General features: G+C 41.0%; 2 protein-coding genes across 10 annotated transcripts in view; both read right to left on the bottom strand.

The window, feature by feature from the left end:
* CLOCK (clock circadian regulator) overlaps positions 1-7,416 on the bottom strand; it is a 67,136-nt gene extending 59,720 nt beyond the window's left edge. For 7 of the 9 annotated variants that reach the window (XM_049831495.1, XM_049831481.1, XM_049831554.1 and 4 more), the window contains exon 1: positions 7,254-7,416. The gene's annotated coding sequence lies outside the window, so the exon portion shown is untranslated. Of the gene's footprint in view, positions 1-6,401; positions 6,514-7,253 lie in introns of those variants that run through there. The other 2 variants (XM_049831514.1, XM_049831525.1) reach the window with 2 other exon arrangements.
* Positions 7,417-12,103: 4,687 nt separating this feature from the next.
* PDCL2 (phosducin like 2) lies at positions 12,104-21,970 on the bottom strand. The gene is given in 9 exon segments (XM_049796542.1): positions 12,104-12,319; positions 12,673-12,881; positions 14,517-14,660; positions 17,249-17,339; positions 17,789-17,909; positions 18,049-18,097; positions 21,427-21,520; positions 21,523-21,604; positions 21,962-21,970. Coding segments are annotated over 9 exon segments (963 nt in total). The 3' UTR covers positions 12,104-12,155.
* Between the last annotated feature and the right edge of the window lie 84 nt (positions 21,971-22,054).

Below are 22,054 nucleotides of genomic sequence, written 5' to 3'. Positions count from 1 at the left end.
CCCTCTACCCAGTTTGCCCATTATCCCAAAACCTTTAGGAACATTACGGTCTTTGAGATTACTATCCCTCCTACAAACATGGCTGTAATCGGTCAATGATTTCAAAAACTATTGGCAAATGTGTAAGGAAAGAATGAGAGAAAACAAGGAAAAAGCATAAATCACATTTTCCTAGGAAATCAGGCTTTAAAAAAGGCAACTCCCTACAGTTTTTAATGGAGAAAATTTCTTGGTTGTTTACTGGGCCATGGGAAGTAAGCAGATTTTGGTGAAACATTTTTCAATTTCTCTCACTTTTTACAACTTCATATTTACGTTTCAAATATACCTTTAGGGGACTAAGGCCTAGGAAAGTTACTCTGTGTAACAAGACAGTTTTTCCCCTAATACATCTTGAAGCTTTTGGATGATTGATGAAAATCCAAACCTTTGGCTTTTCTCTAACAAGATTAATCAGAAATACTACAAAACTGCTACCTTACTACACCAGCAGGAGTCTACCCTCTCCAAATTCACAACCACCTTCTCGCCAGCAGCCACCAAACTGATAGAATATTATTCTGTCAGGCTGCATGTCAGTAATAGCCACAAATGAAAAGGCAAAAGCCAGTCTTTGACATTACATTAAACATGCAATGAAATAGTCACCAAACACATCAAATGCTCTTAAATGCCAGAAACTAATATTTAGTATGTCATTAAAAACTTTAGCCAAACGTAAAAATGGCAACTTACCTTTTGTTCTATTTACAACAGCAGCAGCTTTCTCAGAATTGGAAATATGAAATTAGCTATATTAATACAATTTATTTTGAAGTATCCTTTTTTTATTAGGCAGCTTAGTATCTCATTCTTTAAGATCATAATTTAATACGTAAAAGTATATATTTCCTCAAGATTCCTAATGTACACGTTAGGAAATTCACACATTAACTTTCCTCCCTCCTACAAGAGCCACTTGTTACAGTGCCTGCCTCCTCTATGTTCACAAACACTTGACCTGATGGTATTTAAAAGCAAATGCTGCAACTTCCTAGATATCTACCAGTTCAGCAGATAATGAGATGCTATTGGGATCTGAGATCATCCTTCTGCAAGCAATTGAGATATTCTCACAAACCTGTGGAGCTGCAAGCTAAAATCTCTTGTAGATGATGTTGTTAGCACTACTATACCCTACTACAAAGCACTTAAAATTCAGACATCATGCTGGATGATCGGCCCATTCCCAGGTACTCCTTCTCTTCTAAGTGTCCCACAGCAACACCACTACCACGCAATGAGTTAGTAATTGAGTTCTGCTGTCTGCTCTGGCTGTAATAGGCAATACTACCCTAAAGTACAGTCTTCACTAAAAGATATTATCAGCAGGACACAAAAAGGAGATTTCATGCAACAGGATCCACAATTCTAAAGTACCAAAGCCAGGGAAAGTTGCATCACTCGGCAAGACTTTTGAAAAAGTTAGCAGAGATGCGAACCATAAAGGTAACCAGTGAACACAATATTATGCCTTTGCCTTCACCTATTTCTGAATGCCTAGGACACAGGTAAGGTTAGTACTCATGATCCTGGTCCCTGTCCTTGATGTACATAGCTAAGCTTTTCCTATCCAAACAGGAGTAATATATTCTTTTAACGTGCCAGTAGGAGAAAAAAAAGATGTGCTCTCATTTTGTCCAGCAGCACAGGGTTACAGCACAGTAACCCAGAACAGAGAAATCTGAAAGCCAGTCTCTACCCTGCCAGGAGTGGTTCAAACTGTAATCTCTCAGCAGGCTCCACATTGCACTGGGAAGGTGGATCAACTCATAACTTCTCATTTCAGTGGCAATCTTCAGAACATGGAAGAAAAAATAAAAAGTAAAGCTTTGCTGCACAGAGCAGAACCAGCAGCGTGCAAGCTTCTCTAAGGAGAAGGGCACCCAAATGAGAGAGAGGAGTCCTGTTTTCCAGTTCCTAATAGCATTTAAAATTTTAAATGGAGGAAAATATAAAATAGTTTTTGGAACACAGGCCAGAACACAAGTACTCACCTCCTCTTTCTCCAAAGAAAATAACTGGCCTAGTATCTCTCTTTGGCGCAATTAGACTTTAATCATCTTGTACACAAGGAAACATGGATTTTTAGGGTTTGGGGTTTTGTTGGTTTGTTGTTTGGGGTTTCTTAAAGGAGACATCAACAAATCTTCTCCCTCCTCACTCCTTTGTGTTTCTGAACAAAAGGTAGAGTCACCACAGGGTTTTGGTCTGAGTCCAATCCTATAGGTGTGCCTGAGGTGTGGTTTGAACATGCCTTTGGACAAGTGAATACCTAATTTACAGATTGCCTAATTTATGAATAGTAAACAGATTTAGATGCCAAGATGCTCAGTTGTGACAAGATTATGGAAGATCTGAGTGAGAATAAAACTTCAAGGTGTTTGGAAAACTTTACTAGTGAAAACCTAGAGACCTGTAAAATTCAGCCAACACATGGCTACAATTTTACTTGGGGCTAGACAGCCAAAATCCATTTAAATCACAGTTTTGACTCCTCTATATTATTTTATGGATCTCATCATATACCAAAATAACATACATCAAAAATCTTCTTGGAGATACCCGCAAATATCCTTTTTAATGGAACTCTAAAAGGACCTCTATAGAAGAACAAGGCCACCTATTTTTATTTTAAAATCCACTTTAAATGGATCTGTCATACTCCAGGAACTGTTTTCTTCTGTTTTAACATAAGCATAATAGTCTAGCACCATTTATCTTGTGGTACCAGGCTGTCATTATGAGTAAAATAATATTAGCTTCAAAACTGAAGCTTTCTCACATACTCCGAGATTATTAAACACATAGTTTTAAGGACAAAGCATTTAAGTACCCACATTTATGCCTAATTTGGCTACATTTTTATCATGAAGATGAGGAATGCCCATAGTATCTATTAAGCTTCATAAGCTTCATTCTCTAAATACGTCTTTATCGGTCTTGAATCTCATGGGTATATCTAATTTCTAAGGATCTATATTTAATAAAATATTAATACTACTAATGATGATTTTATAAGACTCAGCAATGCTCCTCAGAACATCAGTGCAGAATAAGAAAACTAATTCAGTGATTTTAATGACAAAATGTAACAGTTGGAAAGAGTCCAAAGTGTGCAACGCTAAACTGCTGAAAGAATCCAAGAAGCCTTGTTGCTTCCACATAATACTAAATATAAAACTTTTTACATGTATGATTATATATTCTGAAAGCGGCTATAATTAAGAATTTATATTATACACAAAAAGTATGGTAAGAGAATATTAGGACTATAAAATTAAACACTCAGGCATGAGGTATGCCAAAATTAAAGTGGCTTTTGCATTACAAAGGAATTTTGTGGCAGCAGTAGGGGTTGAGAATTCAATCCTTCAGGGCAGCACACAGCTGCATTAACAGTGAGTCTCCTTCCTCTTCCGTGATTTTGCATTTCACATCTTTAACTCCTGCAACAAATCAACAGGGGAATGTCCCACCAATGGTTTCAAATTATTACAGACACCCATTAACTGAGTTAACAAAATAACAAACTGCAATAGTAAGTTGTTTTCCCCAGGTGGACCACCCACAGATGTGAATGAGATACCTTCCCAATGGATATAGCCAACTTTGCTTGTGCCAGAGTCACACTGAAACACTGAAATCTTTCACTTCAGACTCTACTACGTGACTGAAGGTGCGCTTCCTACACCCCTTTTTATTCTGAAAGACAACTAAATTCAAAATAATAATACCAATACTACTAATAGTAATTCAGTATTAGTAGAAGATGAGAGAGACACTTGAATGGTTTGGCCTCTGTCTGTCTGTAGTCTCACCGATATTTTTTTTTCCCCTCCAGAGATAAAACTACCTTAAAACAGCTACTGCTCTTCCAGCAGCCTGGCGACTCTCTCCTGTTCTTGTGCCACCCCTTCAGTGGTGCCAGTACAGCTTTCTACAGGGTGAACCAGCTCAATTAACATAAAGGTTAATACTTTGCAAAATAAATAGAAGGTAAGAATGGCAGGAACAACTACTACTTACTGTCTTTGCTACACAACTATCTACTAATACCATCTATCTTCAGAAACATTTCTAGGTCTGCTTTATCATCTGGCCTTTACAATTTCCAGCGTTCATATGGAAACTAGTACTTTAAAAAGGCTGAAACACTAAAATGCACTTTTCTTTACTTCAAACACCTACCACAGTATTTTCCTCAAGAAAAACTAACTCATCACAATGTGGTGAAAAGGAAGGCACCCTAGCTGCAATTCCTCCTCTTCATAATTATATTGTGTATTTTGTGTTAGAAACTGTATTACGGTACTAATTTTCTATTCTAAGAGGAGAACTATCCATATTCCTCAATCTACAAAATTAGGCTGAAGCTGTGAGGCTTTAGACAGCAAATTATACACATATCTTCTGAAGGGGTGCATAGCTAAAAAAGGAGCCGTTTTCAAATGATGAAATTACCTAGAGAAGAAAAATGCATTTTTGATTCACAACTATTTTCAACACAAGTCTATTATTTTCAGTAAAAATTTCACAACTTTTCAGGTTGATAAAAACACGTCCTATAAAGAACACGTGGGGAGGGTAGAGGTCAATGTCTCTACTACTAATTTATATCTTCAACTTTTTGCACAAATTTAGAATAGCCCCCCCTCCCCCCCCCCCAAAAAAAAGCTCTTGAAAGCAGCAATTTCCTTGGCAAGACCAAGCCATCCATGAAGATTCATGACTTCAGTGAAATTCTATACTAACAAGATAATTAACCAACACTACAAATTAAATTTAAAGTAATTACCACTCAGTTTTTAAATTGCTGAGTACAGAGAGAGTAAAATTAGCTACAACAGAGCGTTTACGTGGTCCTTATAGCATTAATAAAGAAAACACTCTCCGCTTTCCTCACATCCTTTTATTTTATCTACGTGTGTTAAACTTTTCTATGTAAGAACATGAAGCGGAAGAAATAAAAAACAAGACATGGCTGAACGACATCTTAAACTATTAAATATCAACCTGGGAGTTATTTTTTTTTTTTACTGTTTGGACTGCTTCTTATGAAGAGGTAACTCTTGCCTTACCAATGACCTTAAAAATGCTAGCACCCACATTCAACCAAAAAACCCTAACCCAAACACGTAATGTTTGGTAACCCGAAAGCAGTGCCTGTAACACTTTTGAGAAAGTATCTTAAATGAATATATGAAAATCAATAGTTTATTTGAAAAAAATATTGCAGTTACTCGTCCTGTCAAGTAGAATTCCTTTATTATAACAATCAAATGCTTTCTAATTTCAAATAACAGGCCCAAACCCACAGATATTCATAGACTTCTATTCACAGAATAAAATCAATTTTATTCCTGTAAGATTGAACAGTGTGAAACAACTGCAACTGCTCAAATTGATTTTTACTAGGACTACCGCAGTTGAGGTGTATTCCTCAAGTACTTCTTTCACTACAGTATCTGCTTAAACAATCCTCCTGCCTTCTGGCACACCTGTCACCCGGAGAAATTATGTAGGTTAAATATAACCACATTAAAAAAAGAAGAAAAAAAAAAAAAACCCAAAACCAAAGGTAGTTAATGTTAACCTGGATCATTTCCCCAGCCCAGTTACCGGACAGGGTTCCATGAACCGCTGTGCTGGTACAGCTGAGGGGGGCAGCAAAGAGGTGCGAGCTGGGAGCAAGGAATGGAACAGGCCTGTTTAAGTCAACATTGCCACTAAAAGCACTGCTTGTCAAACAATGTCATCAAAAAAAATACTTGCTTGAAGAATCCTTTAGCGGATCAGGATCTATGACCAGCCACTCCACCTCTACATGCCACTTCATATCCCAGCTAGAACTACAGCTGACTGTCCTTGTGCTTCTTAGTGGGTCAACTTTTAACATGTACACGAAAACAACAGCCTTATAAAAATCCGACCACCAATACGTTTGATCAGTTTACAAGCACTCCTCCTCGTGGAAAAAAAACCCACCACCAAACAAAAACCCCCAAACATTTCAAATTTATATCCAGGCCTAAAGTACCCAGAATTTGAAAGTGAAGCCAACCAAAAATCCACACCTACCTTAACAGAAACACAAGAAAGAAGTACCACGGATTTCCAGTCCCTTGCTGGTCATATTTCACACACGCACGCACAGAGCATTTGACACACTGATTTTAAGGACGCACGTAAGTCGGGAGCGGATGGGGGAAACTACCGAGAACTCCTCACATTTAAGAGCACGAACACGTTGTAGGCACCACGATAAAAGTTACCACAGGAGAGGGAGGAAAAAAAAAAAAAAAAAAAAAAGCAGCCCACAAAGTGCGCACTCAGCCCTGTAGCCCGCAGCTCCAGCTCACCTGCCGCAGGGAGGCTTCGCGCCGCAGCAGCGCCGGGCACCCTCCAACCGCCCGGTGCCCGAGACCCCGCGAAGCCGTCCCGCCGCCGCCGCCGCCGCCGCCGGGAGGGCCCGGGGGCCCGCCACGGCCCAGCCGCCCAGCGGACACCTACCGCCGCGGCCCCCGCGCAGCCGCCTGCCCGCCGCGTAAACACGCTCACCGCCGCCACGGAAAAGCTCCCCCACGCGTGGGGCGGCGCGGGCGGGCGGGCCGGCCTCTCCGGCACCGGCGAGACGAGCCGCCCCACCGAGGGGAGCGGCGGCGGACGCGCCCCGGGGGCAGGCGCCGCCCGCGGCTCTGCCCGCCCCACCGCCGAGGGGCCGGCGGCGGTCCTCGGCGCGGTTCGGCAACGGCCCGGCCCGGTCCGGCGGCCGGGGGATGCCGGGGAGTCCCGCGCCCGCCCTTGCCTGCGCGCAGCCCGGGCGGCGGGGGGGGGGGAGCGGCGGGAGCGGCCCGGGCGGGCGGCGGGCCAGGCGGGCAGGGCTCCAAACGTGCCCGGGAGTTGTGACAGGAGCAAAGTGGGTCACCGGGCCTAGCGGGTGCCCCGCGAGCGCCCCCCGCCCCCGGCGGCGGCCGCCCCCGCCCGCGCCCTGCCCAAGGGCAGCCGCTGCCCTCCCCGCGCGCCGCCGCCGCCGCCCTGGCGGCGGGAGACCCGCCGCCGCTGTCAAACTTTAACGGCTTCCCCTCCGCGGCGTCCCCCGCCTTACCCCTACACCCCCCCCCCCCCACACACACACACCACCACCACCCTCCCGCCGCAGCCGGGCCCGGCGCAGCCGCCCGCCCCGCCCCACCGCGCAGCGCGCTCCTTACCCGGCCCCGCACGGCCGCTGCCCGCCCGACCTCTCCCGGCGAAAGCCGCTCCCTGCGCGCAGCCCCGAGCCCGCCGCCGGCACAGAGCCTCCTCCAGCGGCAGCACCAGCAGCCGGGCCCGGGAGTCCCCCGCCACCGCGCCTGCGCCGCCGAGCCCACCGCCGGCGGCCGCGGCGCCTCGCGCCACCGCGCGTGCGCCGGGGCGCACTGCAAGCCGCAGCACTCCGGCCCCTCGCGCGGGGGCCGGGGGCCGCCGCCGGCGCCGCGCATGCGCAGAGCGGCGCCGGCGGCCGGGGAGGTGATCCCCCGCTCTCCCACCGCCTCTCTACGCGTGCGCGGCCGCCCGCCTGGGGGCCGGCCGGGCTCGGAGGGGCTGGGCGCGGGGGAGCCTGCGCAGGCGCAGTGGCCGCCGGGCCTCCCTGACCTCGGCTCAACTCGCCTCACCTCACCCCGCTCCGATCATGATCGCGGTCAGGCTCCGCTCCGCTCGAGGAGGAAATGGCGGCGGCCGCGCTACCGAGCGGGGCGCGGGCCTTCGGCCGCGGCGCTCCCGCGGGGCCGTGTGCGGGCGCCTCGGGACCGCGGAAGCCCGACTACGGCGAGACCCAGCGGCGTGCCGCGTCTCCGGGCCGGAGCGTCGGGGCTCGGCGGGCTGACGGTACTCGGGCTGCGCGGTGGGGAGCCGGGGAGCGGGGACGGTGCCCGGCCGCGCTCCGCCTCCGGGCGGCGGCGCCGTGGGAGGCCGCGAGCGGTGCCGCCTTGCGGCACAGCCGGGATGGCCCGGCGGCCGGAGCGGCTGCCGCCGCTGCTAGGCGCGATGCTCCGGGGCTTGTTTTGCAGGCGGGCGCGGAGCCCGGAGCCGAGCCCTCGGGGAGGGTTCCGCTGAACGGAGGCGCTTCCCTGCTGAAACAGTACACCTGGCACAAACCGCCGTTCTGGGCAGCGCCGGAACGTGTGACACGGTACCCGGGCATACGTTCGTTCCTTCCCAGAGGGGAGCGAGCAGCATCTCGGATGCTCTCTGGGAACAGAGCCACAAGTTAGTTATTTAGGGGTACAAGCAACCCGACCTGGCGGTCGTGGGTGGTTTCTTTTTCTTTTAGAGTCAGTAAACTGCTAAAGCTCAACGGAGCGGCAGAGAACAGGCCTGACCGTCTCAGTCCTTCCGTCTGTGCACAATGCTTTTAATACCAGTTTTATAAAGTAGTCTTACCTAACGTTAAAAATAAGAAATGACCCTAGCTGAGTTTAAAATCTCAGCACCTAATGAAATCCTATACGTTTTAAAATACTGTACTGAAATTGCACGGTTTGTGCAATTTGCATTGTACTGTGCTAATATTGGTTATTGAGGTCTGGGAGATTTCTGGACCGCCAAACTGATGGAAGGCTCACAGCAAGTAAATTTCCTGCTTTCTGACTGAAAAGCAGCAATTTAAGTCCATTCTTCTCATTTGCTAATCCTTACAGTTTGGGGCGGGGAGGCGGGTGTGCTGCAAGTTAAAAGAGTAATTGTGAACTTGATAAACTGATAAACTGCCCTGTATGGGGTCGAAGTATTTTTGTTAGGCAAACCGCAGTGATGAAGACGCATCATTTCAGCACAGGAAGGCACAGCTGTCGTAGGAGTTTTGCAGGAGTTTCTCTGACAATAAAAGTTAGCATTCTTGTGTTTGTGTGTTGGTAAAGCCTATAAAAACTAAGATGCGCCTGTATTATTGACTTTGCAGAGAAAGTTGTGGAACAGCCCAGCTAATAAATATGATCAGCATCAGGTATCAAAGTTGATCAGAGAGATGGCCAACTGATACTGCACAGTCTTCATGTACAACTGAATCATGTAATGGATTCCAGCCATACTGTCTACTGCAGCGCTGGAATATGCTTAAACATGCAGTGATTATGTTAGCATAAACCTGTTCTGCATGCAGCAGAACATAGCAGAGAACTGATTTCTGTAAAATAAAACATTGTTCCGTGGTAATAGTGTGTAAATATTCCCAGTTTTCTTTCTCGGTTACAAGGATGTTTATTTTTCAGGTGGTCTCCTAAACAGCAATATATCTAAAAGCGTAATTACAAATGTATATCTATAGAAGCTTAATTAGTGTTTGTGTATGGAATGAAGTAAGGAACTTGACTTGGCTGTAAAATCTCATGGATTTTTCTTTCTGGATTACTTTTCAGGTAGATCAGTTTCCCCATTGGATTCACCTTGTGACCAAAGTCTTATGCAAAGGTATTGTAAGGACAGGATGCTGCTAAAGAGCTAACCACGAGCTCAGTTTTTCCACTGAAGAAATCTAAAAAGCATTAGTAAAACCACTTATTTTTGTTACTTACTGATTCAGAATACTCTGTTTCTAGCTTTCAGTTGAGGAAAATGTGATACAAACAAAACTAATCTTTTCATTAATTGTGCAAAGGATGAAATTCTTTGATGATGGATGAATACTCATGCTCCTGTGATGAAATGTAGTAAAGATGATAGGATACAGCAGGAATGGAAAATCCAGGAGAAAATGCAGGAAAATTCTCAACAAAAATGCGTAATTACCAGAACTAGAATATGGCCAAGAAACCAAGAAGCTAAAAATAGCATCAAACTGTATGTATCAAATTTGCCACAAGATCTTTAGTAACCAGTAGTAATTCTTCAGAGAAACAAACTAGAGATGCTGTACTGTCTCTCTTCACACCTTGAATATATGGGAGCATAACACCTACCTACTGCAGTGTTGCGGTAGCAAATTCCTCTTTGTGGCTTGCACATCTTACCTTTTGGGATTTGACAAGATCAAAACAGGCAACACAGCTGTGGAGATGACACGCATTTGCATTTTCTGCTGAAGTTATGGCCTAACCAAGGTCAGTTTTCGTAATGCTGCTTCTCTTTTGAAAGTATTTTAAAGGCTCCTGAAGAAACAGGGCAGAAAGCTTAGAAATGATATGGTGATTTTATGAAACTATTCTCCAAGTAGAAGTACTATTTTTTTGGCTCTTATTGTCAATGTGAGTTTGCTCTGGTGTCTAATGATAGTTTTGTTTCATTCACAAAGGTTACATGAGAGCCAACGTAATTTTCAGACATTGCCAAATTATGAGCAGCAAATCTTTTGTGAATTATTGAATGATGGGACTAGATTGGGCCAGAAATGCAGAAATTTCTAGTGCACTTCCGTTAACTATAGCCATGTTTCCTACAGAACTGTCATTGCCATCTTGTGCCTGATATACTTAAGAGCCATAGAACAAACATCTACTCAGAATGTTCCTTTTTGATCCTCACTGGCATGTTCAAAAGAGGATTGGTTTGAGGAAGCCAATTTTGAAACTAAATTTCATATCACTCCAGAATACTAAAATCAGTGGATTTAACTTGAAAGCCTGTCACAATCTACATAATCGTTGTAAAGCAAGCTTGACTAACATTCATTCCTAGACCCTTTTCCTACAAATGGTGTAACTGACCAAGAACCAGAAACATCTGCTCTTAACCTGCAGATTCCCTTGGATTTTGCTGCTGCTTTGTCACATCTGATGGCTGTAATCATGATTGTATAGTCACTTCACTTGGATGAAGTAAGGGTCACCAAGGAGGAGGAGGTTTGGCCCTTCCCAGTCATATCTAGCAACATATTCCTATTACTTTCAATGTGACAACACTAGCGCTTGTACACTTGTGTATTGTGCCTGTGGTACCTCAGGGCAGCCACAGCAGCAGGAGGGAGGCTCACTGCTAAGAGGAAGCGGGTGGTAGTACTCCTTTTATAGCAGCCAATACTGATATTCATCTGATGAGACTGTAGAATCATATCTAAAGTCACTGATGACCTATTTACATTTAAAACTACTAGTTAGCTTTCTAGTTTGAAGTGGCAGATAAGCCATTATCTCTGAAATGCATCTACTAGTTATCTCTTTGAATCTGCAAAATAAAAGTTTCTAGAAGTGGTAGCTACCAATAGCACAGCTGTATCCTACTGGGTGAAAAAAAATGGCTAATGTTAATTTTCTTGTTCTTCTTGGGTATCTGTGTGCCAAGTGTTAAGTGAACTGTTTCTGTTTAATTTTTCTTTCTGCATCCTGATGCTATAAACCATGTCAACTGTATGTAACTAAATCTTCATTAGCACATTGAGATTTTTTTCTTTTTATGATGAGTCACTGGAAAAACAACATTAATACTCTACAATTTGATTCACTACTCATAATAAAGATGCTGAATCAGGAGCGTGGTCTTTTCATTCACTCATGTAGTTTTGCTTATCTGCAGTTGTACTGCAAACTATTTTGTTAAGGATATACTTATTTTTGTTAGGAAGGAACAACTGATCTGTCAGTGTTTGAAATAGCGGGAAGATTATCCTTGACACTTGAGAAAATTCTTGAACATCTGTCAAACATGGAACTGTTAGTCAATGGATTCAGGCCAAATCCTGATTTTATATCACTATACACATCGTTGTATTTGGGTCACCTTTTCAGGGGAGGGAACTGAGAAGGTACTTAGCAGAGGAGAGTTCCACTACTGTCATTTCACTAAGAATTAAAGGAGTATTTTGCACCCATGCTGGATAAAAGGAGGAAGAAAGTATGTATTAAAGCCTGCTGGCTAATACCTCCCCATTCCATTTAAACAGACTTTGTATGAAATGGAGAATCCAGACTCTTGGTGTCAATGACAGCTATCTTTATGTATCTAAAGGTAAGTAAGTGTGGCTTTCATTTACTGCATCAATTTTCTTCTACAAATCAAAACGAAAAAATGTACAAGTGAAACAAAATCTCTTGCTCTTTCTTTTTTTTTTTTTTTTTCAATTGTTTCAGGCTAACCAAAGGAGTAAAAAGCTGTATTTGAGCTAATTTTTGTCAGAACAGATCATCTGCATTAAAATTTTCTCAAGTAATACGGGGTTTCATCACATCACTGCTTTTTGTGTTGGTGTCTTCATGAGCAGAAAGATTTTGCACTGACAGTGTCATCATATTAATAATGTCCTTTTTGGGGTTTTCTTCTAAGTCAGTTTCTATTGCTCCCACTTCTGCTAGTTTCCATTCAAGCTCTGTAAAAACACATTACAATTAATTCTGATAATTGCAATAAATTCTCCCTTAAGAGGAAAAGAACTTTTAATAAAGACCAAGCTCAGTCTCGACAACAACAAAAAATAGAGCAATCCTTGTGACAACCCAGCTTTATCTCAGTAAAATATCTAACTGTGAAATTGCAAAATATCCATGCTTATCCAATATTTGTACCACAGAATTACATAAATTAATTCTTTGCTTTTTGTACGCTTTTTTCTACAAAAATAATCGAAAACCTTTTCCACCTTTAAGCAGTGATCTTTAGATGGAATGATTACAAACAACATAAAATTTTCTATAATATGAATTATTTTAGAATATTTCATACCTTCCACTTTAACATATATTCCCCCACATTCAGCTACTCCAATGAACCTGCCTTTTATTTCACCAGTTTTATATACAAGTATTGTGGGTAAACATCTGTCGTCGTAATTCTGAATGCAGCTGTTTACAATGGCTTTGAGAAACTTGACTTCTGGAAATTTTCTGGCTAGCAGGCTGAGATGTTCATTAACCAGTAAACACATTGGCATGCTAGAAAAGAAAAAGTATGATGACACTTCCCATGTAAATGACTTGTAAAATAACTGAAGTTGTTAAAAATACTTTGAAGACTAAATGTACCTTTTCATTTAGTATGCCTCTACTTTTAATTTGTTATAAGAATTGCACCACAAATTTTATTTAGCTTCCTCTAAGATTACTGTGATTTAAAGAGCTGTCCAAGTAAAAACATGTAATAGGCACAGTCTATAAAATGTCAGGAAAGCTACAAGATGCTTCAAGCATTGTGCCTGAAATTTGTTCTCCACTAAGATTTTTAAAGCTCATTTTGTCCATTTATTGTAGAGTTTAAATGAGATTTTTTTAATCTGTAATATACATTTTACTCTAATTTATTTGAACTGGCTTTCAGTTGAACATTTAATTGCTTCTTCATTTGTTTAGTAAAAATCTGAGTAATGTCGGGGAAACCTTTGCATAGCCCTATTACCACCAGAGGCCTGTTCATTACTTTCATAGCTACTGTTTGCAATACAATCACTATATAAACCTCACTAAAAAAACCCACAAAAATACCCAGTGGGGGTTGTTTTTGTTCCCCTCCAGCCCGTTAACCTTGTAGAAGTTAGGATCTTTGTTGTGACTGAAGTTCAAGAAGCCCATTTAGCCTATGGACCGTCGACGGGTTCCAGCAGCACCCTCTCGTGGCCAAAGGCAGGTGAGGCAGTCTTATTACTAGCCACAAGAGACTTCGGCGGTCTCGTATCCATTCCTAAGGAATTGGGAGTTTCCTCAGACTCGTATTTATGCAATGGTAAAGTATCGAATTGGTTCTCCAGTGAACAAAAACAATAAAAAAATCAAGAAAAGGTGATATTTTCTTTCTGCAGATCTGTAAATTTAAATTACTGTAATCTGAACAATTCATACGATTGACCTCTTCCTATTGCTCCTGCAAATAATACTGAATTTCTGACAATTGAGAAGAATCAAAGAAGCTTCCTCCCAACACACTTAAAAAGAAGGAAAAGAGAATGCTGGTCTGAATCTAAAAAATGCATTAAACATTCCATACTCATTCTCAGTGCTTTTGAAAAACATCTAATAGAGTTGCTAACATATGCTAAACTAATCATGGGAGACCTTTGACATTTCTGCTCGATCCTGTCACAACTTCTGCTACCATTAGAGAATTTATTGGGGAACTAATAAGCTAACAAATTCCCTAGCTTTCCTCAATTTTCATAATTGAGACTTTTCCTATTGGGCTTTTGATTTGTTCATGTCAAAGGGGAAATAAAGGTAGAATAATCCAGTTAAGAGCATTCCTGCTGAGAAAAGAATCTGCAAATGAACTTCCTTTAACACAGACAGTGGACACCACTTTCTCAGTGAAATTGAGAAATGTCAGTGAGGCTAAGTACATGGTGATAAGCATACACAGCAAAAGAAATCTTTCATATAATTGATCAAAAATGAAGTGATTTAACTCTCACAAAGTGAATTAACAAGTCAAGGAGGTCCCATGCTCTATGATTCCATTGCCTCCAAACAATTGCTATTTCATTAGTCTATTGTATTTCATTTTTCTTGGAATTGCTTTTTAATTATCAGTTCAATTCTCTGTATTGAAGTATTCAATATCTTAAACAAGAATGTAGTTACCTTGACCGATAAAGATGAATTATAACCCAAACATTCTCTGGAGCATTTGTAACTTCCTTTACATACTGCTCTCCACAAATTTCTCTTAGCTCCCCATACTTTTGCCGCCTCTGAAGACATTTCCATTCTTGCAAACGTTGCTGCCTAATGAAAAAGTAATAATAACAATAAGCATCTTCAGAACATTTTAAATGCATTTTAAAATAATATCTAGTGCATTTATCTCAATTAATTTAAAAAATGCTTTGAGTAACCCTTTAGCTCAAGGTCTTCTAATGTAATTTCAGAGCTAGAAAGGCTTCTGTTCTAATCTTTATGCATAAGATAATAAAATACATTTTCTTAGTTCATTAGTATCAGATCTGGGAAACTTGAGTAACAAACATGTTGCAGAAGGGTTTATCATTTGAGATAAAGCAAGAAAAAATTAAAGCAGCTACTAATTGTTTTAAGATTCTGAAAATGAGATTAATCTGAGGAAGAACTACCAGTACTTATACTATTTACCAGACAATTTTAAAATCATTCATGAAAATTGGAATGTAAAAACAGTAGATGGCAGTCTTCATCTATAAAAATACTTAAAAGGTAGAAAAGGAAAATGCCTTATTGAGATTTGTTGAACTAAAAGTAGCTGTTAATTTTACTAACTGTCAGCCACTATAGAAGTGGCTTTTCCAAAAAAGATTAAATAATATATGTGCAATGTTATTATACTGTAGCAACATTGTATGATAATTTAGGTTCACAATCCCACATAATTTTGTGAAGTATTATCTTCCTATGAGAATACAGCGCTAGATACACAGTGTTAGCATTAGAATTATTAGTCATTTTAAGAATGCAAAAGCAGTAAGTACGGGTAGAATCTAGACAGAGGAAATGTTTTGATCACATTAGCTTTTTTATTCTGTGTAAACTGCATGTTTCATTTTTCTTAGTTACAGTACAAAACATTGCAGAACTCAGCAGAGTACTTTGTAAAATACCTACAAAAATATACATGCAAGTGTCCAGTACAGCTAAAATTACTAAGTCTCCATACAAGGTGCCAAAGTTTTCTGAACCGGAGTTCATAAAACATATTGACTCTGCATGGTATTGTAAGTGAAATGATTGGTGTACTCCTCCTATTAAATAGTTGAATAAGGTTGTGCCACAGTTGCCTAAGAACAGTATATGGTATCAGTATATGGTGTATCACAGAATTACACAATCACAGCATGGCTGAGGTTGAAAGGGACATCTGGAGGTCATCTGATTCAACCGCCCCCGCTCAAGCAACGTCAGCCTTGAGCAGGCTGCCCAGGACCATGTCCAGATGGGTTCTGAACATCTCCAAGGATGGAGACCCCACAGTGTCTCTGGGCAATCTGTGCCAGTGCTTGGTCACCCTCACAGTAAAAAAGTCTTTCCTGATGTTCAGAGGGAACCTCCTGTGTTTCAGTTTGTGCCCACTGACTCTTGTCCTGTCATCAGGCACCACTGAAAACACCCTGGCTGTCTGCTTTATACCCTCCATTCAGGTATTTATAGACATTGATTAGACCTCCCCTGAGCCTTCCTTCCATATAAACTTTGAATGAGTATTTTCATGAAGTAAGAAACAGAGAAGCCATTAAAATTAATCTTGGATAAGAAGCAAAATAAACACAATAGTTGTGTATTAGAGGTCCACACACAGCTGACTTGATAAACATCTTTCAAAAACACGCAAGTTTATCAACTACCACCATTCCAGCATAGAAACTGCAGTGTATGATACAGTGAAACTGTAATTCATAATAAATTTTACATTGCATTTTTATTTCAATTATATCTTTAGAAAGCATATTATACCACAAATGAGTGCTATCCAAAAGGCAGATGTATTTTGCTCATAATATTCAGATTAATTATTTAATTATCAATTAAAAATACTGAACAGTTTGATTCCAGCACTGAAATACAGTTTTCGCCTTTAATGGCATGCCATCCTGACATAGGTGGCACGTACTCTATATGCACAAACCCAGTATCTTTCACAAAGCTGGGGTCACGTATGTATTGGGACGCTGTTTTTCCTAATGTTCTTGTGCAACATGATAGAAAAGGGATACCTGCAACCAACTGTCCATTTCCTCCTGGCTTGAAAATGCTATCAACAAGAGAGAAAATGGGATACAGAACTTCTCCTTTCTTTGAATATTTGTCATCATTGCTTCAACTCCTAAAGACTGGCAGACAGTATCTTCAGAGTGGCAGACTGAGGGGTACAGTTTAATCAGGCAAAGAGTGAATGAACCCTACTTGTGTAACTTAGATAAATGTGGAATATACAGCACTTCAAACATACAACGCCTCTAAAAATACAGTAGCACAATATATCTTCAGCTGAACTGAGGATATATAACAGTGGTTTCCACCGTGGCCCCTTCCATTCTTTTTCTTTTAAATATCCAGCTTTGAGACTAAATTAGGTACTTTAAAAGGGGAATAATTTTGTTCTAACAAAATGTCAAAGTAAAATATGGTGTAAAGTGCTTCTCTTTGCCACTGGCAATCAGGAAGAAGTAGGACAGTAATGTGAGTGCTGTCTATCTGCTGGCAAAGGAGCAGAAGGTGAAAAAAGGTAATTGTGCCAGTCAGCAGACATTACTGCGCAAAAGATTCTGAGTTTATTTTTCAGGAGCACGTACATGTACAATAGTGATACATGCACTGTTAATCTGGGTAGAAGTATCTTACTATACCTGTATTTTTCAATAGCTTTCCTATCAGTCTCATCAAAGTCATCTTCAGCTTCCTTCAATTCTTCAAGAGTCATTCTTTTATACGGTTTCACTAGAAACAACAAATGAAAAATTAGTCACCTTTTGTTCTCCAAAGTGTTTGCAAACATTTTAAATGTACAAAAAGTGTTACGCACACATGGAGCTAATGAAAGAAAAAGATGTACAAATTTCAGAAATGAGTCAACTACTATATAGGAAAATACAGAAATACCAAAGTGGATTACTACCAATTGTTCAGAATGTGAATCTTCCTTATATTGACTGGTTCCTTTATGGAATTATGAAAATCAGTTATCCATACATGTCACATGCCATAATGTTTGTCACTAACTGGGTTGTATGTTTAATTCAGAATCCTTTTTAAAATAACCAAGTGAAAATAATTAAAATAAAAATATAATTATTGTATGATGTTTAAGTTACAAAAAATGTTATTGAAAATACCTCCACTTTTCAAATTTTGTTATAGTGATGGCATGTATTTTTAGTTTTACTTGCCTTCTTCTTCTTTCTGCAAGTGTAAAACCATTTCTTCAATTTCATCTTTCGGTTTTTCTTTTGGAGGTAGAATTCCAAAATGTCTCAGTATGTCATTCCATTCAGTATCTTCATTTGGATCCTGTTTTAATATTATGAAACAAAACTAAATCAACAAATCAGTCATGTGTGCCCTTTTTTAAACCAAACTGAGCCCTTTTTCACTTTGGCATATATTAAGGATGTAAGAAAAGGAGGCCATTACTTAGAGGCTGCAATACCTTCATGGACCATTCTCTATCATGAATTTTCATTTGTCATTTTTCACTTCTGAACAGAAAACAGCAAGAAAATAAGAGAGAAAGAAAACTCAAAATGTAAGCATAGATAAAATAATCAGTCTCCAAAATATCAGCTAAAAAATTGTCTAAAAGATATATGGAAACCTACTTCAGAAAGGCCAAACTGTATGCTGCTTACTTAATCACACTTAAAGAAATACAGCTTTATACAGACGAGATTTTTGTATCAGTATTTTTATGTTACTCTTAAGAATAAGGTATTGACACAGTGAATTATCATGTAAAAGCATGCCTAGAGTCAGAAGAAAAAGACCTTTTTATTTTAAATGAATGATTAATATTAATGTGTCAACATAAGCTACTTCATACACTATGTTTTATAACACAGGACTTCTGTAGGTGTTAAATCTACATTTGTGGTAATTTTAATTAAATGATTAAGATAAAGGAACTGCATCCTATTTACAAGACTGCATTTCTACTGAAATTATCACCTTGGTTTATTATAACTGGACTGTTGTTGGAATGGTAGAATAGCAACACATTAGGAGGCCTCAAATACGGATTAGAAGTAGTAAAGCAGATTTTAAAACAGGTTGTTAATCAAAAAGTGTGGTATTTTTAGCCCTGAAATAACAACTTTTTTGAAAACCTCCATAAAGAAATATCTGTATAAATACATGTATATCAGAAATATTTAGTGATATTCATAACTCCATAATAATGCAGCATCAAATGAACAAAAAGTACATTACAAAAATTTTACCTGAGGAAATATCCAGGATTTCCATCGGATTACTACCATGCCCATGAGTACTACACTGGCCTTTCCAGCTGCCAGCTGCCTCATTTTATTTAACAAGGCTCTTGTAGAGAATTTAGCATGAGTATAATGAAACAAATTCTAATGAGGATCAAATGCTACACATGCCTCAAGGAATTTCACAAAGGTAAAAGAGTTGCTTTGCAGTTTAGATGAAAATGTACTTGGAAAATCCACAAAGAGACTAAATAGAATCACACTATCGCTCACAAGGAAGTTGAGTACAGTGGGTTTGCAAGAAGACTCTTAACTCTGCCAGTTTCTCTGGCATGAGTAACAAAGCGAGGCTTGGCAGGGTTTGAAATGAAAGGGAAGTGGCAGTAGTTCATGACAGTTCCTCCAACGCTCCTATTGCATGGGCTCAGCAGACTGCAGGCAAGGGTAGTGCTACCAATATTCACTACTAGCAGAGCACTCTGGCTTTGCAAACATCCAGTGCCTTATTGCTAAGATAAAGAAGAGATTTCATACCTCAGTACCTTAATTGATTCCTTCTGCAAAGCTCCAATATTCGGGTTTTGGACTAGAGATGGCAACTCCATTGTAAATAGTTATAATATTTGGAAAATTATTTTCTTTAACATTATGCCTCTAAGAACATGGTTATTTCATCATCAAGTCAAATCTACTAGCAAACTTACTTTATCCACATATGAAAGCATACATAAAGAATTAAAAATAAGTGATGTTTTCTCCTTCATGTATTGAAAAGTAATTGATATAATCCCTTGGAAAAAAATAAAAGAGAAGCTCCATATATAATCTAATGAATTAGATGGTCACTAATGGGTCTGGAATAGGAAAAACCCAAATGAAGATTTTGCTACAGTGTAATTCCTCAGGATTTACTTACGTTAAAAAGTCTTACACTTAGTCTTACTGCAAGTTTCCAACCCTTCACCAAAGCAGAATTTTGACCTAGATACAGCCAGGGTATCAAAAAATCCACAGAACTAAGAGGACTACTCCTCCAAGGGAACCCCTGAAGAAATACGAGCGATACACATGCACTTTGGTTTGGCCTGCACAGAAGTGCTTTACTGTGCTTTTAATTAAGTCAGGATCAGATTTCCCCACTTCACAGAATGAAAATCCTTCTCTGTAGCAGAAGGATTATGGAGAATCATGAAGCATTTAAAAAACGTAATAAAAATCATCATCATAGCTGGACAAATAATTTCAAAACCACACAACAAAAAGGACTACTGAAACAGAATTGGAATGTAGGTAACTTAGAAGATAAGCTTTGGCCAGTTTTTGCCAGGAAAGATTTTGACATTTTGTGGTTTTCTGTAAATTTAGGTCCTACATAAAATGTTTCCATAGTATTTTACTTAAATGGTGTATTTTATACTATTTCTATTTAATGTTTGTAACATTCAATAGGTTTGTGTAACCAGTTGTACACTGGACATTTTCTAGATGCTGTTACATCTACAACATGTAAAAGCAAAAAAAAATTGGATCAAGAATCCTAGATCACAGTAAACATAACAGAAACAGGTGTGTCTGATCAATCTGAACTCCAGTCTCAAGGAAGAGAAGATCAGAAGCTAGCAAACCTTTAAGAATTTTTTAACAAATTGGGTTAAATCAATCTTTAAAAAGTTGGTGCTAAGTGACTAGTTCAAGGTTGCAGTAATGGGAACAGATGAAATGAATGAAACTGTGCGTCAAAAACGTCAGAATATATCTGATGGTAAGAGTGCAAAGGAGCCAAGAAGTGACAAAAGTGATCCAAAGTAAATTGGTTTCAGAGTATGAAGCTAGACTACTGAAGCAGTATTACTCTACTAGCAGGCCATAATCCCAAGCAAAAAAACTCCTCATGACACATCTTACTGCTGCCAATGATAATGTTAGTTACCATCAGCTTTGCCAGAGTTGATGCACGTATCAAGTTTGGGAACTGGCAGGCTGGATAACTTCAATCCTTAAGTGTAAATAACACTTCTGGTAGATTTAATTTGCAGTGGGTTTTTTTGGTGAATGACATGAAGCAAATGCTCAGTTATGTTTTTAAAACATGCTATGCCTATTATTGTCCAGCTATCAAAGTGTAGTATTTTATTACTCATACAGGACAGTAATGGTGGTTAATTCTTAACCGTTAGAAACTCAGAGTTTCCTGATGTATTCTCACAAGAAAACCCACGTAACCTGCCCTCCCATCTGCCATTTCTCGGGACCCCCGCAGGGACTGGGAAGGCCACGCAGGACCGGGGCAGCAATGCCAGCTCTCTCTGCCCTGCAGGGCCCTGCGGCGGGCTTGGCCATGCCAAGAGAGCCCTTCTGGGGGCTGGCTTTGCTCCTGCCCTCCTCGCCACCTTGCCTTTCTTCTCTCCCTGCCCGGCAGGCTTGGCGGTTGCCTCAGGCAGCAGGACATGGCTCTCAAAGCACCCAGCACCTCTCTCGAGTCCAACTGCTGCCTCCGCCATTTCCTTGACATCCCCACCCCAGCTCCCTCACCGCCCTCAGGCTCAGCTGCTGCCCCACCAGGACAGCTTGGGGCCGGGGTGACCCTCTGCGCCCACCTGCATGGCTTCCCCCCGGGGCACTGCCTCTCCTCAGGGTGGCCGCTGCTCTTATCCGATGGTGGCAGGACTGTGGTGGCTGTTGGGGCAGGGCCACCCACCCTCACCGGTTCTAACGGTGGCGGCAGGCCCCGGCCGATTGCCCTGTCGGCCATTGGTTACTGCTGGCAAAACTGATCTGTTTAAAAACACTTCAGAAGAAAAGGGAAAAAAAAAAACCAGGAAACAAAACAAATAAACAAAACCCAAACAAACAAAACATCACTTTCCGTCTGGGCCACTTCAGGCTGTGGTTTGGTGCTGGGTGTGACTGAAGGAGAGAGCCCTGCTTCCCTGCCTTGCCCTGCAGCCATGGCCTGCTCATCCCACTGCCTGCTTGAGTGGAAGCTGTCGGTCGCTAGTGAGGCAGTGGGGGGAAAAACTTAAACAAATAACCTAATTTAATACAATACAACACCGTAAGTGTTTTGTGGCAGAAGACCACGTTAGTTCCGACCAGGGGTCCTATAAAACTGGATCCTCAGTTCACAAATACTTGCACCATTTCGACTGAAGACACAGAAAACTGCAGAGTCAAAACAGGTGGGTAAGAAGAGGAAAAGGACTTCCTTCTTAAGCTGGTTTCCAC

This window comes from Accipiter gentilis, chromosome 3, assembly GCF_929443795.1.
Source record: "Accipiter gentilis chromosome 3, bAccGen1.1, whole genome shotgun sequence".
Lineage (NCBI taxonomy): Eukaryota > Metazoa > Chordata > Aves > Accipitriformes > Accipitridae > Astur > Astur gentilis.
The sequence above is the reverse complement of the archived record's forward strand: the minus strand, read 5'-3'. Positions and strand labels throughout refer to the sequence as shown.